Source organism: Vicugna pacos, chromosome 14, assembly GCF_048564905.1.
Source record: "Vicugna pacos chromosome 14, VicPac4, whole genome shotgun sequence".
Lineage (NCBI taxonomy): Eukaryota > Metazoa > Chordata > Mammalia > Artiodactyla > Camelidae > Vicugna > Vicugna pacos.
The window spans coordinates 17086933-17101977 of record NC_133000.1 but is presented as its reverse complement, the minus strand read 5'-3'; the positions used below and the strand labels follow the sequence as shown (position 1 = coordinate 17101977).

At 42.5% G+C, this 15045-nt stretch overlaps 1 protein-coding gene across 1 annotated transcript in view; it reads left to right on the top strand.

The window, feature by feature from the left end:
- LRCH1 (leucine rich repeats and calponin homology domain containing 1) overlaps positions 1-15045 on the top strand; it is a 170937-nt gene that overhangs the window by 92297 nt on the left and 63595 nt on the right. The window contains exon 3 of the mRNA XM_006209444.4: positions 6569-6695. Coding sequence (XP_006209506.3) covers positions 6569-6695 — 127 coding nt within the window. The remainder of the gene's footprint in view (positions 1-6568; positions 6696-15045) is intronic.

Sequence of the window (15045 nt, the reverse complement as noted above, 5' to 3'; positions counted from 1 at the left end):
CTATCCATTTCTACAAACACAGAATTGTAAAATAACTCCACGACAGTGAAAGGCAGAGGTAGTCTGGAAGGGTGTGCTAGACAAGACCCCCAGCGATGTTTTGTGGTCCATTTCAAAATCACTGACAGTTGTTCCTGATACACCAAATAAGTTGAATGATAGCACCAAATGCAAGAATTGTGTAGCTCTGTGAACTATTTGAACGGGAGGGACTATAGGTAGCAGAAAAAATAAAGAGTGATATTTGGTGTGGATTGTGAAACCCTTTCAGATACTGTGTTCCTAAGGACTGTGAGAGGCGGTTTGCATGTAGGTGGGCGGGGAGGACCCAGGAGACAGTGAGAGTGCTTTGAAGGCAGTGCGTTGCATTCACGTTTTCATTTGGCCAATCATTTAAATGGGTTATCTTCAGGGAATTTAAGGAAACTGATACGGGTGGTGGCCCCTCTGGTGCATTAGTTCCAGCACGAGACCCCTGTGACCTCAGTACCAGAAGCAGAGAACAGCCTGGGGGCTTCAGCAGAGGCAGCCTTTGAATGTCGACAGTGGTGTCCAAAGCCTGCAGACAGTTGCTTAAAGAGTTACTAGCATGAGCCTGGAGTCCTTCCCTTCCACCTTATAGTATAAGTTCCATAAAGGAAGTCTCACTTTGTTCCCTTAAGAGTCACTAATTTTTTGTCTTAAATTTGAGAAACCCAGTAGGAAATACTTGCTGCACTAGCGCTTTTGGAATATATGATCCATGTTCAAGTAGGAGACAGTGGGTAGCAGCTCAGAGGACTGTTGCCTGATCTTGGTAGAAGTTTTAGGATTCACATACATTTCACATTTTTTCAGAGCTTGGAAACAGGGTCTTGGGCAGAGTAGCACACTCAGTGAGCATAGAAAATAATTGGCTTCCTTTCAGCATTTGACACCGGAGCATCTTTCATCCTTGACTCGGTTACCTGCTTTCCTGGAAACAGAAAGTTAATATCCATTAACTTTGACAAAGGGGCAAGATATCAATAACTGCACTTTGAAGTCTAATTACAGACATTGGTAGTGGTGGTTGCTGACCGTTAGGGGTGTAAAGAAAAAAAACCAGAATATTTTAAGCAAGGGTTTATTTATACTCAAGAGGAGACTGATAGGCAGTTATTGTGGGAAACCAGTTCAGTTGCAGAAGCCAAATATGGTGCAGGTATGCGCAGCAAAAATGCACAGCAATTTGCTTGAATTCTGAGCTGCTTTAGACGCTCACTTTTGGCTTCTTGCTTTTCTTTTAGTTTTCTTTTCTAAAGTTGACTTCTCCCTTCTCAGAGCATGGCCCCTTTATGTATGTAGGGTGTGAAACGGATTGGTATAGTGTTCAGGAACTGGTTTATAATTCACTTGACAGAATGACTCTGTGTTTCCGTTTTGCAACATTTTAAGTTTGCAAATGACTTTCATCCTCAAGTTGTAGACTGCAGAACTGTTTTCAAAGTGTTTTCAAACGTGGACTCCCAGATTTTGTACATATGTGTAATTTCAGTCGAATTTCTATCTTTTAAGTGTCATGTTAAATATTACTAAAATTATATAATTTATATTTATAAAAATTAAAGTTGAGCGAAGTATCTCCAGGCAACTTAAGCCAGCTCTGGTTGTTGTTGGTCACTGTCTCAGGCATAAAATGATGGCTGGAATGAAGGGGGAGGGCTGGCCATGCAGGAGGAGGGAAGTTCTCAGTCATTTGGGGAAACGAGGGTGAGAAATTTTGCCATGGTGGGTTTTCAGAACGAACCAAGCAGGAAAAAGGAAATAGTTCTCTATGGATATTGTTCAGCATTGTGTGGGCCTGAGGACAATTAACAGCCAAGTGTCATAAGCACAACAGAAAAAATTTACTCTGCCTTTAATGAAAGGCAAACAGGGTATGCAAAACGAGCACAGAACAAAATTAGGTGAGGTATCCTGTGCAAGAGGAAACTGACTTGGCTCCAGTGAGATAACCGCTCTTAACGGTGGGTCACGTGCCAAGCAGACAGTGGGATTCAAACAGGCAATAACACAATACTGACTGCAGAGTTGTTCATTCCCCTCCCTGGCTGAGACTCACATAGGGTGAGCCCGGAAATCTGCCCTGCCTTCTCTGTGCCCTTCACATGCACACTGTGACATTTTCTCAGTAGGTTCTTGATGGTTAGTGATTCACATCACTATTTCTGTTAACTCTTTGGCAACTAGGGTGATGATCCCTGAGTGTTCACGTTTTCCCAGAGGAATGGTAGGCTCTTTGAATCAAAGAAGATGGGAGGAAAAAGGTCATTCATATGATTATATGTTCTAGTTCTGGTTCTCCAGATTGGAAATAATTACTTGGTTTGTTTTGGCTTGAAACTTTACAGCCCAGCCTGGTTCTCCGCAGCATGCCTTGGAGTGGTCATCTTTAACTGGCATGTGTTTTCAACAAAGGGAACAGGCAACCATATTTTCAGAGTGGCTGGAATGTTAGCGATTAGGAATAAAATAAATAACTAAAACCTAATCAAGCTCTTTTTGGTCACCCTCCCACTGCTTTGCCATGTTAGTGATTGGGTATGGTTTAACCTTTGTGTGTGGATTTAGTGTCAGGCTAAGCACATTCACATTCATAATCTCATGTATCATGTTAGGTAGGTGTTAGTACTGATGATTGATGAATGGCAAAGCCAGAGAGATTCAGTGACTTACCCAAAGTCATATAGACAGTTGTGGCAGACATAAGACTTCAATACAGGTCTTCTAATTCCACAGTTGGTGACCTCTTTACCAGTTGAGTAGGGGAGTCTGTTATAGAACTCTTTCTGTAAATTATTTTCTGTTAAGTAAGTTCCATGTTTCATTGTTAAGTGAACCCATTCACTTAGAAGAAGCATGTTTTCCAGTAGAATAAAAAATATATATGATGCCTGATAATAAAATCACATGTAAGAATATAGCATGTTTTTGTCATCACATACTTTAAGGAAAGTAGCTTTCTGATAAACCAATAATAAATAATTTTAAATACCAAAATCAAGTCTGAAAGCATGAATATTAATAAGACCAGAGTCAAAATACATTAAAATAAGAGTCTCTAAGAGTGAAACCATACAGAAGTGACTTGGTTTGTGAATTCCCTCATTTAGGGATTATGTTAAGTGAGGGTAGTGATACTTAAAGAGAAATTGATCCTCTAAACTGAGGCTATCAGAAACTGTTCAGATTACATGAGCTGCCTTGTTTCATCCTGAAATGAGGAAACAGACCAGTAAGTCTAGGACGGGGGAGTCATTCAGCTGAGAAAGATGGAAGACACAGCGTTAGCAGTAAAGCCCACTGCCCTCTGCCCGTCCCCGTTCCTCCCCGCCCCTTCCTCCCCGCTCCTTCCTCTACCCAGACTGGGCAGGGAGGGTGACAGCTGACACCAGGCAGGCCCTGCCCTGTGATGGCAGGAAGGCTCAGGCCACCATGACTGAATCTGTAATTTCTACTTCTGAATAAGTGGCTCCTTTCCCCCACTAATTTACTCTTTTGTAATGAGTGAGTTTAAAAAAAAATCTTTTTTTTTTTTTAATATTGCTTTCAGATGTGACTCCCAGGCTAGATTTGAAAATGAATGTTGGCCATTACTTTATCAGATACTGTATAGCCTTATTTTTTTAAACATTTCTTTCCTCCAAGGGCCTGTTCATAGTGCAGAGGGTCTGCGGGAGGCAAGTAGGGGCCAGGATGGTGGATTGCGGCCTGAGGCACTTAATTGCTTGAGAAAAATTGCTGCCAGATGAGTGGTTTCAAAAAAGCTCAGGCTGCTGATGTGGTCTTTAGTGGGTAGAGGATTAAAGAGTGTGCAGTTTCTCCTCTTCTTTATGAATATTTGCTGGAGAGCTAATGGGTTTTTGCGTGCATGTGTATTTCCTTTTTCTATTGGGGAAATTACTGGTAATACAGGAACATCCTGAGGGAATGGATGGATGAAGTGGAAGAAATGTGCCCCAGGCCTGTGGCATGCTGTATTATGACAAGTCCTGGGAGCTCAGATTTGCGCACAGGTGATTCACTACAGCACAAATGGAGGAATGTGTCAGGCATAAACAAATAGGCTGTTCCGTCAGCTGCTTTTAGCATAAGAAGCATTCATTCCCATTAGAGAAACCACAAATGCTTTCATAAGCCTAAATTTTATTTTATTTTAAATTAGTTACCCACCCTGGAAGAATTCTAGTGGGAATAATCCCTTGTAATTTCAAATGCTCACATGCCTTCCCTGCATTGCTTACATGCTGTATGCATGCGCTCCCAGTTCCATACCTGCTAATCTGATTAGATGCCTGCAGCCAGCTGGTGAGGCTGGGACTACTTTAAATCTGAATTTCCAAGCGGAGAAACACAGGGAAGATCTCCAACTGTAATTGTTGATTCTGTGGGAAATAGGAGTGTGGAAATTTCTGAAAATACGTAATCTTTGTTCCCATTATCCTCTCTTCAAAAGGAAGTTTAAATGTGGTTCCAAAACAGTAGAATTGCCTTGTTAAAAGTTTAACTTATCAATCCTCAATTTATGAAATTGCATCTTAATAGATATTTTAAGCCACAGATTACATTCCAAGTTATTTACTTGCTGCCTTTTAATAAACTGAGTTCTTTTTTCTGGAGAGAGTGGCTCAGGAATGTTTTTTGGAGCTGGAAGAAAGCTCTCCCTGCAGGGCACCAGGACGGCCCCTCACCCAGCCAGAGGAGGCCGCTGGGCTCCTGCAGGAGTAGAGGGCAGCCGGAGGGGTGGGAGGGCACAGAAGGACAGGCTGGTGCCCTGCTTCCTCCTTCCGCTGCCTCCGGAGATCAGGAGAGAGTGCCGGGGTGAGCCTGTCGCCCGTTTTTCTAGCCTGTCATCCTAAATTGGGGGGCTTGGAGCCAGCTGATCCTTCTGGTCCCAGGACACCCCCATCCCCGGCATAGGGCTTGCAATCTCCTCCCCGTCCTGCTGGACCCTCTTAGAGAAAGCTCTTCTCCTCTGCCCCTTTCTGGAAATAGCTTTCTTTGCAGATCTGGGCAATGGTGAAGCTCTGGCTGTACCTTTTCTTGCTAAAACCTGTTTACCCGGGCATCGGGTCCCTGGTCAGGGTGGTCACAGGTGGGCAGCCAGATTAGAAAGGTTATTTTGACAGTGTAACGCCTGCTTTTTCTGAGCCCAGCAGTTAGAGATACCCTTTGGCTGACCAGACACCGACCCCCTCATATGGTAGGTGGGGGAGTAAAAGGTTTAATTGATGTATAACATACATACAGAAAATTACACAGATAATACGTGTATCTTGATGAATTTTCACAAATAGAAGCACCCATGTAACCAGGATCCAAGTGAAGTTTATCTTTTTATAATATTTCTTCCCTAATTATGGAAGCACTTTGTAGGAATTTGGGAAAATGCAGCAAAGTCTGATAAAGAAAATAAAATTCACTCATTGTACCTACTCCCCCCAAAATGAGCACGGATAACATTTTGGTGTGTTTCCAGTCTGTCTGTCCCTCCCTCTCACACACAAAGATCTATGTGCGCCCATAAACACACACATACACCATACCACAGCCTCTGAAGCCTCACACATGTGTGCAGATACACACAGAAGTTCCAAATAATTGCAATAATATGACATACAGATTTATAGATATTTCACTGCCTGGTCTTTGGCTTCCTCAACAAAATGGCCGAGAAAAAAAGGGAAACTGAAAGCCATCTGTCTCCTTACTTGAAAGCAGGAAAGGGCTCCTGGGAGGGAGGAGGTGAGATAAGTGGCTGCCATGTATTTACGGGTGATGCATGGATTTCACTGGTCCAGTGTTTTCCCATCTCTCAGCCAGCCAGCACTGACGTAGGGCATTTAAAGACTTCTGAATAGAGACCTCTTAATGCAGAGCAGAGGTGAGACCTGGACTCAGACTTTCCCGGCTCCTCTGAGAAACTGAGCCCCTCTTGGCCCTGGCTTCACTTTTGCCAGAAGGTGACAACTTTCCTTTTCCTTTTTAAATTAGCTCTCCCAGACACCCAAGCAGAATTTAACCACAGAGCTTTACTTTAACAAAAAGAAGCTGAATCAAAATGTTGGAGATGGGCCTGGTGGTTTTGTGAGTTGTAGCAAAACCATCTTCCCCATCACTACCAAGATGGATGTGGTGATGCTTCACTGCACCGGGCTGGTTGCTCTGGTCCTCGCCGAGTCTCCTGCTCACACTGGCAGGAAGAGGACAGTTGACACCAGCTTCCCGTTGCTATGAGTGGAGCAGTGCTTCTTGGCCATCTGCTTATGGGCTGGCTCAGGGCTCAGCACCTGCCAGGGAGCTTGACGGGGTCCCTTGTGCTGGGAAAAATTGTTTCCCCTCAAACTGCCTCTGCCTCTCTTTTTAAAAAATATTTTTTAATTTTCTTATACACTTGGGATTTAAGTTATTATACATATAGAAGGTTTATTGGACTTTTTATATTTGCAGAATATTTTCTTTCTTTCTCCTTATGTATTAAAAAACATGTTTGCCAACAGTATGAAGTCGCCTGCATGTTTACCAGAATTCCTGTATTTTTTTGCAGTCGAAATCAGCTGTCCTCGCTGCCGGCCTGCCTGTGTGGTCTGCCGCTCAAAGTCTTAATCGCAAGTAACAACAAACTTGGATCGCTGCCGGAAGAGATAGGTCAGCTCAAACAGTTAATGGAATTGGTATGTTACTGATTTTTAAGATGCTTTTTTTGTTTGTTTACTAATCATAGCCTATCAGGTAGTCAAAAAGACTTTTCCCATACTGGGACAAGGAGGAGATCATGCTGTCGCCTCTATATGATAAAGACAGTAAGTGGGAAAAGGAATAATCAAGGCTTTGCTGGGACGGACACAGCTCCTGAAATTTACAGGTTTCCGGTGATGTACACGTGCTAAAGTTGGCAGGATTTACAGGTCCTGAAGTCTACAGATTATCCTATGGACGCTAGATCACTTTTTTTCAGATGGCATAAATAAGTTTGTGATAAATTATGGATACACTGGCAAAATAATCTGCAAATAAGTAAGTAGGCCACAGCTTACGAATGTGTATAATTAAGTTGGAAAGAACAGAGTTCTCTGATTCTGTAAGAATTTTAGAACCATTGCCCCACATTGATGACTTTAAAATGTGACCACATCCCCAGGGATAAGAAAGAAGAGCAGGTTATTGATAGGCAGAGATGGCTTGGAAGTGTGTACCTGAGGCCCAGACTTCAGCTCTTTCACTACTAATTGAATGACTGACCTTGTTTTTAAAATGAGAAAAAGTGAGTTCTCTCTAGACTTCCATTGAGCTAAGACCTTTTGGGTGAATGAAGAGGCAAGAATGAGCAACTGGGCTAAACCATAATAGTCATAATTTATCCTCCAACATGCATTCTTCCACCACCCTTGTGTCCAGCACAAAGCTGGATGTCGTGATTACAGCCATGGAAGGGACACAATACCTTCCTTCAAGTATTATGGCCAGTCACTTTTCTCTTGTGTGCCATCTCCGGTTAATTTCTTTGGGGTTACCAGGAGCTTTGGGGTGATGGCTTGGGAGGCCCAGATGGAGAATTCTGTGACCCCTTAGTCGATGCCCTGATACACCTTGAAAACTACTTAAGGACAGGAACTGCGTCTTACTTGCTGTTGTTCCCTATGCTTGGCACAAAATAGATGCCCAAAAAATGTTTGTGAAGGCTGTTGTCAAATGGTGGACAGTGGGCCAAGAAGGTGGCTGGGGACAGATTGTGAGGACTCCCAAGGGCCGTGCCAGTGGGGGGATGATTATCTTTCAGTCCAAGTTAATTCAGAAGGTGCTGTTTTAACTGGCTCCAGAAAACAAAAAATATACCTAATGACACTTTGGACGAAACTGATAGTTATATGCTTAAAAAAAAAAAAAGCTTCTTTTAGGAGTCTGATAACCCCCCCAAATCCAGTTTGCTAGAATTTGGATTGGGTCTTGCAAACACAGGATGAATGAAGAATTGGCTTTCTTCCCCCCTACTTCTCGGGCTGCCATGGAGCGGGTGGGTGGCACATCGGTGAGGTCAGTCTTTGGCAGCCGGAGTGTGTTTCTGTCCCACCGCACCCTGGGCTGAAGCCGACAGCGTGCCATCCGTCAGCTGCGCGGCTCGAGCTACCGACCGGCTCGTCTGTTAGTAGGGGCACCTGTGCTGAGTCCCATGGCCAGCCCCGCAGCAGAGCAGGGCTTTCCTCAATTACTTTCGTCAGCTGCCAGGCTGGCGTGCGGCAGAAGCGGAGCGGCACTGTCTCCAGCCTCAGGACACACAGGCTGCTGGCTGGCTGTAAGGGCTGCCCTGAGCTTTTCTTAGGCGCCCTGTCTGGAGCCCAGCTCTAGTGAAGGCTGCCCTGCCCCCTGGTCACAGCTCCGTCATCAACCCATGCTTGTGTCTTTTCTCCACGGGTAACAACTCTTGAACCCTTGAGTCCTAGAATGTTAGAGCCATAATGGTTCTAAAAGACATCTAGTCCAACCTCTCGACAACTTACAGAGGAAGAAACCCAAGGCAGAGAGTGGTGAGCGATGTGCCGAAGGTCGCCCTGGCGTAGCTGACTTTAACCTGAGCAGAAACGCCCTCACCTAGCCCTGTCCCATGGAGAGGGGATGCTGGCAGCGAATATGATTTTAAATGTACTAGCAGCCACATTAAAAAAAAAAAACAGATGCAAGTGAAATTAATTTTAATAGTATATTTTAGTTAACCCATGATAGCCAAAGTATTCTTTCAACACCTGTAACAATATAAAATTAATGATATATTTTATAGTCTTTCTTCTGTACTGAGTTTTTGAGGTTGGGTGTGTATTTTCCACAGACAGCACATCACAGATAGGACAGCCACATTACTCCTGCTCAGGAGCCACACATGGCAGGGACCACCTGATCAGATGGGGCCGCTCTGTACCCTGTGTGCTTTTTGCTGTTATGAGCAAGCATGAACTTTGCAAAAAGCATTTATTCGTAAAGTTGGTGAACATTTAATAAGTTACCTCTATTTAACCATAAGGGGTGATGGGCCTTGCTTAAGTTCACAGACTACGAAAGATTAGTTTCCATCAGTCCTTATTTATCTTTCATATCTTTTTGCTTAAAACAGTAGTGATACTGCAGGTAACCATGCGAATGCTTTTTAGCTATCAACTGGAAAAAAATCCCTGGAGAGCCTGAAGTGATTGTAGAATTACGTGGGAGGCTTCTGTTTTGTAGTTTCACAGTAACCAACTTGTTAAAAAAATCTGGGAACTCCCCAAGTGTTCAGAGTACCTTACGCCACCTAAGTGCTGATAACATCTCTCAGTGTATTATTAGGCTCTGAGCATTGTTTAACTGTTGGGGAAGAAGCATTTTTTAAAGTTTTCTCATTAGACTCAAAGAGTGTCCTAAACTGAGTTGTAAACTCTCTTCTCTTCCAAGTGTGAGTGAATGTTCCAGAGTGATGATTTGCTTAAAAAACAAAAATAAAGGCACCGTGGCTATCTGCAAGAAAGGAGGTGCCCTCTCTTAATTTTTGAGATGAGTTGGAGCTGGGAAAGAGTATAATCTTACCTGCTTGAATATATCCCCGTTGTCTAAGAAGCTTAAAACACAAAGCATTGCCATCCAGTGATTGTGACTGGGCAGAGAATAAGGACAAGCAGCTTTTTCTCCTTCCATGAAGACTTTCATTAAGAAACACTTCTGAGATGTCTTGTCTTTTTTAAAAAAATTTTTGGCGGGGGAGGTAATTAGGTTTATTTGTTTGTTTATTTATTTTAATGATACTGGGGATTGAACCCAGGACCTCGGGCATACTAAGCGCACACTCTCCCACTGAGCTCTACCCTCCTCCCTTGAGATGTCTTTTCTTGAAGCCGCATGAGAGGCCAAGATGTATTTCCACATTGTTTCAAGTGCAGGAGAACTTAGGGAATCTTAGCTTTATGGAGCCGTCCCTCCAGGGTCATTTCTGGTGGAAATGATCTAGAATTTTCTAACCTCCTTGGCCACTTTTTGAATTATTTTTGTACCACTCGTCTCCTTAGAGCTGTAGCTGTATGTCTGTGTTGCTTTGTAAGACTTTGTATCTGCATGTTCTCTCTATAAGAGAAGGCAGTACAGCACTGGCATTTACTGAGCACCTCCTGTATGCCAGGCACTCTGCTGGGTAATGACATGTGTTGTATCATGAGATCTTGGCAGCAACCCAGCAGGGTGTATATCGTATCTTCCTTGCACAGACAAGTTTGAGTTTTGGAATTACTTGCCCAAAGGCATAGGGCTATGACGTGGTGGTGCGGGAGTGAAAACCTGGTTTATCTGAAGAGAGCCCCAGGGCTTCCCACAGCACAGGGCAGCTGCGCCTGCTTGGTCTGCATCTGGACCGTAAGCCCCTTGTGGAGAGGAGGCATGGTTTCTTTCTTTGGAATTCCCTGGTTCAACTTGCAGTGGTTTTCCCATTAAGGCTGTGGCAGGCCCTGAACAGCTGAAAGCGAGTGGGAGAAGGTTGCAAATCTCGGGCGTGGTGCCCGTGGGCAGTGTCGCCTGAGAGTTTCCTACCGAGGAACCACAAGCCAGGCAGCAGGGTCAGCAGACTTCTCTTGGGTTGACTAACCTCATTTTACTCATAAAAACGGTGTCAACATCCTGGAAACATGGTTCTTTTCTTGTCAAATCATGCTTGAAGGATAAGGTGTGTTAAATATTTGGTAAGAAACACCGTGTGAATGCTGTGTTATAGTTAACTGGTGGCTATCTGTGAAGAAGACGGAGGAAGAACACAATAAATTTGAGAACCTTTTATGGGACATGTTTGCCAAAGGCCTAGGCGCTTCCTCACTGGTTCCCTGTATGTGCTGACACACTGGGGTTCAGAGATGGTCCATCTCTTGTTTAGTTTTTCTCAATTCTGTCCTCTCCCAACTCATACTGTGTGTGTGTGTGTGTGTGTGTGTGTGTGTGTGTCTTCTGGCTGTTCACTTCATATAAAGGAGCATAATGTCACTGATTCAGAAACCTAGTTTTACAACCCAAAACTCATGGGGCCTGACTCAGGTAAAATGGATTGAAAGGTGCATTTCCTGGCTCTGACTAGACATGCAAATTTTCTTTTTTTTCTTTTTGTGAAACATTTGGTTGCGTGGAGAGTTGGAATTCAGGGATTGATTCTAGACAGGATGTATCGAGAAGTTCCTGAGGAAAACCCCTTCTTTGTTTTTTTTTTTTTCTTATTCCAGTCTCTGTAGTGGAGACATGAATTCATGTGTCTGCCGTAACCATTTGTCCACTCATGGTCCCTGGAGATGCCTCCTGACCTCTCTGGTTTCTGTGAGACAGTTGGAAACCCATGGCTTGTGCGAGGTCCCTTCTGTTGCTCCCACCTCTGCCTTTCTTATCAGGAGGAGTGGGGTGAGCTATGTAATTGTGGCTATGTGGAAGGGAGCAAGGGAGAGTTTTATACTAAAAAGAGACTCTGAGTAAGTGTTGAGAGATGAATATTTATCATACCAGAGGTCACTTGAAATCAAGTTTTGAGTTTAAAGGAGAAGACTGATTTGTTTTAAAAGAAAAAGTTCTGACAACAGGCATTTAGGTTTTCTGATGGCTAAAATATCAAAATAGACATTACTCCTAAGCCAGTTAAGTGTCTTTCAATCAAAATCTCTTCTTTATTTCCGATGTGGTAAATGAATTTTCCTGATGTTGGAAGGAAATTAGAATTATTTGATCTCGTCTCTTCTTTATGCATAGGCACAGAGAGGTTAAGATATTTACCTAAAGTTACACAGTGAATCATACAAAAGACATTTCCAAAAAAGGGCATGGTCACATGGTGGGAGGCCATTATTAATAGCTTGTATTTCCTGTCAGAACGTTTGCATTTTTTCAATTAAATAAAGAGCTAGATTTTAAAAAACAACTTAAGCAATAGTATAACCATGCCAAGTTTTTGAAAACCCAAGACTCAGAGGCAGAGGCAGGTAGCCCATCAGAGGAAGGTACCGTGCCATACCTTAAAAAACATGCTAGTCTTTTAAAAACATATTATTTTCTGAAAGTGAGTGTTATCTAGTTTAATAATCCTTGAACCTACTCTTGATGTTTTAAATCCTTGTCACTTTGGCATTCTGAAGGTAGGTTAGCAATTAGCAGGCAGGCAGTAAATATGTATTAACCTCCAACATGCGTTTAACACTTTGAGAGACTTTTTGGTTGTTGCTTAGAAGAGCTGTGATGAAATAAGAATCTTACTTTTAAAGTTTTCTTTTGGTTGTTTAAAAGCATCTTGATTAAACCAGTTGAAAATAAATATACTTTAAGTCATAGCTAAAATTCTCTGTTTAGATTTTTTTAATCTAAATGACTGAATTGGACTGACTGGTTCGTAAAACTTAAGTTTGAGTATTTCTATGATTATAGAATGTATAATGATTAGATTCATTTCTGTATCAAAAAGAATAGAATTAGTAAACATTTATGACATGTGTGATAATTTCTTTTAGGCCTACTTTTGTATATTTATAATACTGTACTACTAAATTTATGGTCACTTGATTTCACTGTAGCTTGGAGTAATTATTCTCCAATACGTAGCTTAGGGCTCATAGACCATTCCAGAAGGGATTCATTTGACTATCCTAAGAAGCTGCTGGATCTGGAACTCACAGCTTGATTAATTCTCACTAATTGGAGAAATGTGGGGCATTAATGTTGCTTGTTTTTAAAATTCATTTCCCTGAATCATATCTTTTTAAAATGAACTCCAAAAAAAAAAAGAGTCATACTTTCTCAAGTAGGCTAAATGTGGACGGACAGGTTCTAGAGAAGCAGGCTGTTCTAGGAATGTTGCTCTTACACTTTCTAACCTTAAGAATCTCAGTCCCAAACATCTAGACTATTATCCTCTCTGTCCTCCTCCTCATTCCCCAACTAATTAAGCCGTAATTACCTATGGGGTTTTATTTTTGTGACGAAATTCATAACCTTTTTAAAACTTGGCAAGGGTCGATAGCTGGGAGGGAAAAGAGTTTGCACGTTTCTCTGCAGTATTGATCATACAGTAGTGAGAAGTGCTTATCTCCCTTGCACGCTCCATCTGCCTGGGCATTTTTCCCCTTCATTATTTTGGCAGGACAGGATGTGACTGACAGCAGTGCAGAGTTCTATTAAAATAATTTGACCTTCACCATGTACCCTTCAAAATGTGAATGGACAATTGGACTTTGTGTTTCTAATTGTCTACAGATGTCCTGTCCTGTCCTGTAAGTCAGAAGGAAAAACTTGTTTTTTATCATTATGTGAAGTTCTTAAAAAAAAAAAAGTAAATTAGGGAAGCATTTTCCCTGCTGGTAAATAAGTATTTAAATATAGCTGAAGAGAGTTTATTTTCTTTGATGAAGCCATTTAGAAATATACATTGGAAAAATTACCTTATATTTAGGGAAAAGACATACTTTGATATTCCGGACTAACCAGGGGTAATCAACAAAATGCAAGGTGAATATAGTACACACAAAAAAATAGGGTAAGGATGCATTTCATCTCAAGAGATTTCATGATGAGAATGTGGCTAAATTTGTTATCTTTTGGCTTTCCTCCCCCTTTCCCTTTTTTTAAAGAGAAAGATTTTTAAAAATTATGTCCTTGAAACTTCTGAAAATCTGTGATTTTCACACTGAAAATCTGTGATTCCCATGATCTGCAAAAGAGTCCTTCTCCTGCTGTCACTCACAGACTTATAAAAAACATTCTAGATGTCAATAGCATAAAATCCCCCTAGAGGTGGAAAATAATCCCCACTAATCCTTCCCCCATGACTTCCCCTCCCCTCAGCCATCGCCAGCATGACTGTGCATGGTCGTGAGTCCAATAAAATGATTTAATTTCATATGTTTCAGGGCTTACCTGTCTATTGTGTATGTGAGGTCTCTTAAAATAAACTAAAATGGTATCCCTTGTTTATTCGTCACTTGGTTAAAGCAAAGAAAGAGAAAACCTTCATTGAAAGGTTTTGGTTGTTGACTTCTGTGGCTGATCAGATGCCACAGTAATTGGGAAAAGGTGGCGTTTCACTTTCCACTTCTCATATATGGAAGCATATTCAGAAAGGCAGGGTAATTTACTGGCTCAGTGAGGGGCTAAGAGAGACTGAACAAATCCCTGGACCTCCTAATTCTGTAATTGCTTCCTTAGACTTTTATGTCTCTGCAGATGTGCTTGTGGGTTGGTTTTTGGTTTTTGGTTTTTGGTTTTTTTTTTTTTAAACACTAGGGATGTTTTCCATAAAATTTGATGTGACTTTTCTGGGCCAGGAGCAATGCAGCAACAGCCTGCTCGGGGGTAATGCCATCGAACACCTAATGTTCTAAACCTATGACATGCCAGCGCCCCACTCCCACCCCAAGTCAGATAGCTGAGTACAGAACAGAATGGCGGGCTGATTCTGTTGTGTGCATCCAGCCTTCACAGACCAGAGCTTCACCCTCCTTAGCAGGAGCGGCAGTGTTCCTTCTTCCTGAAATGGTACCCATTTAGCACCTTCATGACCTTGACAGATTGGCAGGTCTCCTGAGGATATTTAAATAAGAGGAGGTTAGAGGGCAGCCGTCCACTGTGTTCTGTTCAGCCCTGCACTTACACGGAGCCCGGAGGTTTCAGGGAATTGCTCAGTGGTGAGTCCCTCTCATCTAAGTGAACAGGAAACCGATTTATGAAACTAGGCTTCTCTGCCTTCTAAAAGGAGCGATAGGGGGAGTTTTTGCAGGTTCAGCAGTGATGTGGGGGTGTTTAAGGACTTGATCTCATTGGGGTCATTTGTAGCCCCAAATATATCTGTGGTTCTGCGACACCAAGCAGGACCTGCAAGGGAAGTGGTGTGTATGTTGGAGCCTCCTGGGCTCCTAGCCAGAGACAGAGTAAACTGTGGCATTCTGGAGCATCAATGTAAATGGACTTCAGACATTCCATCCGACATTTATTGATCCCTTACTTCATACCTGGTATTCTGCTCGGCGCCAGGAGGACAGAGTGAACCAGACA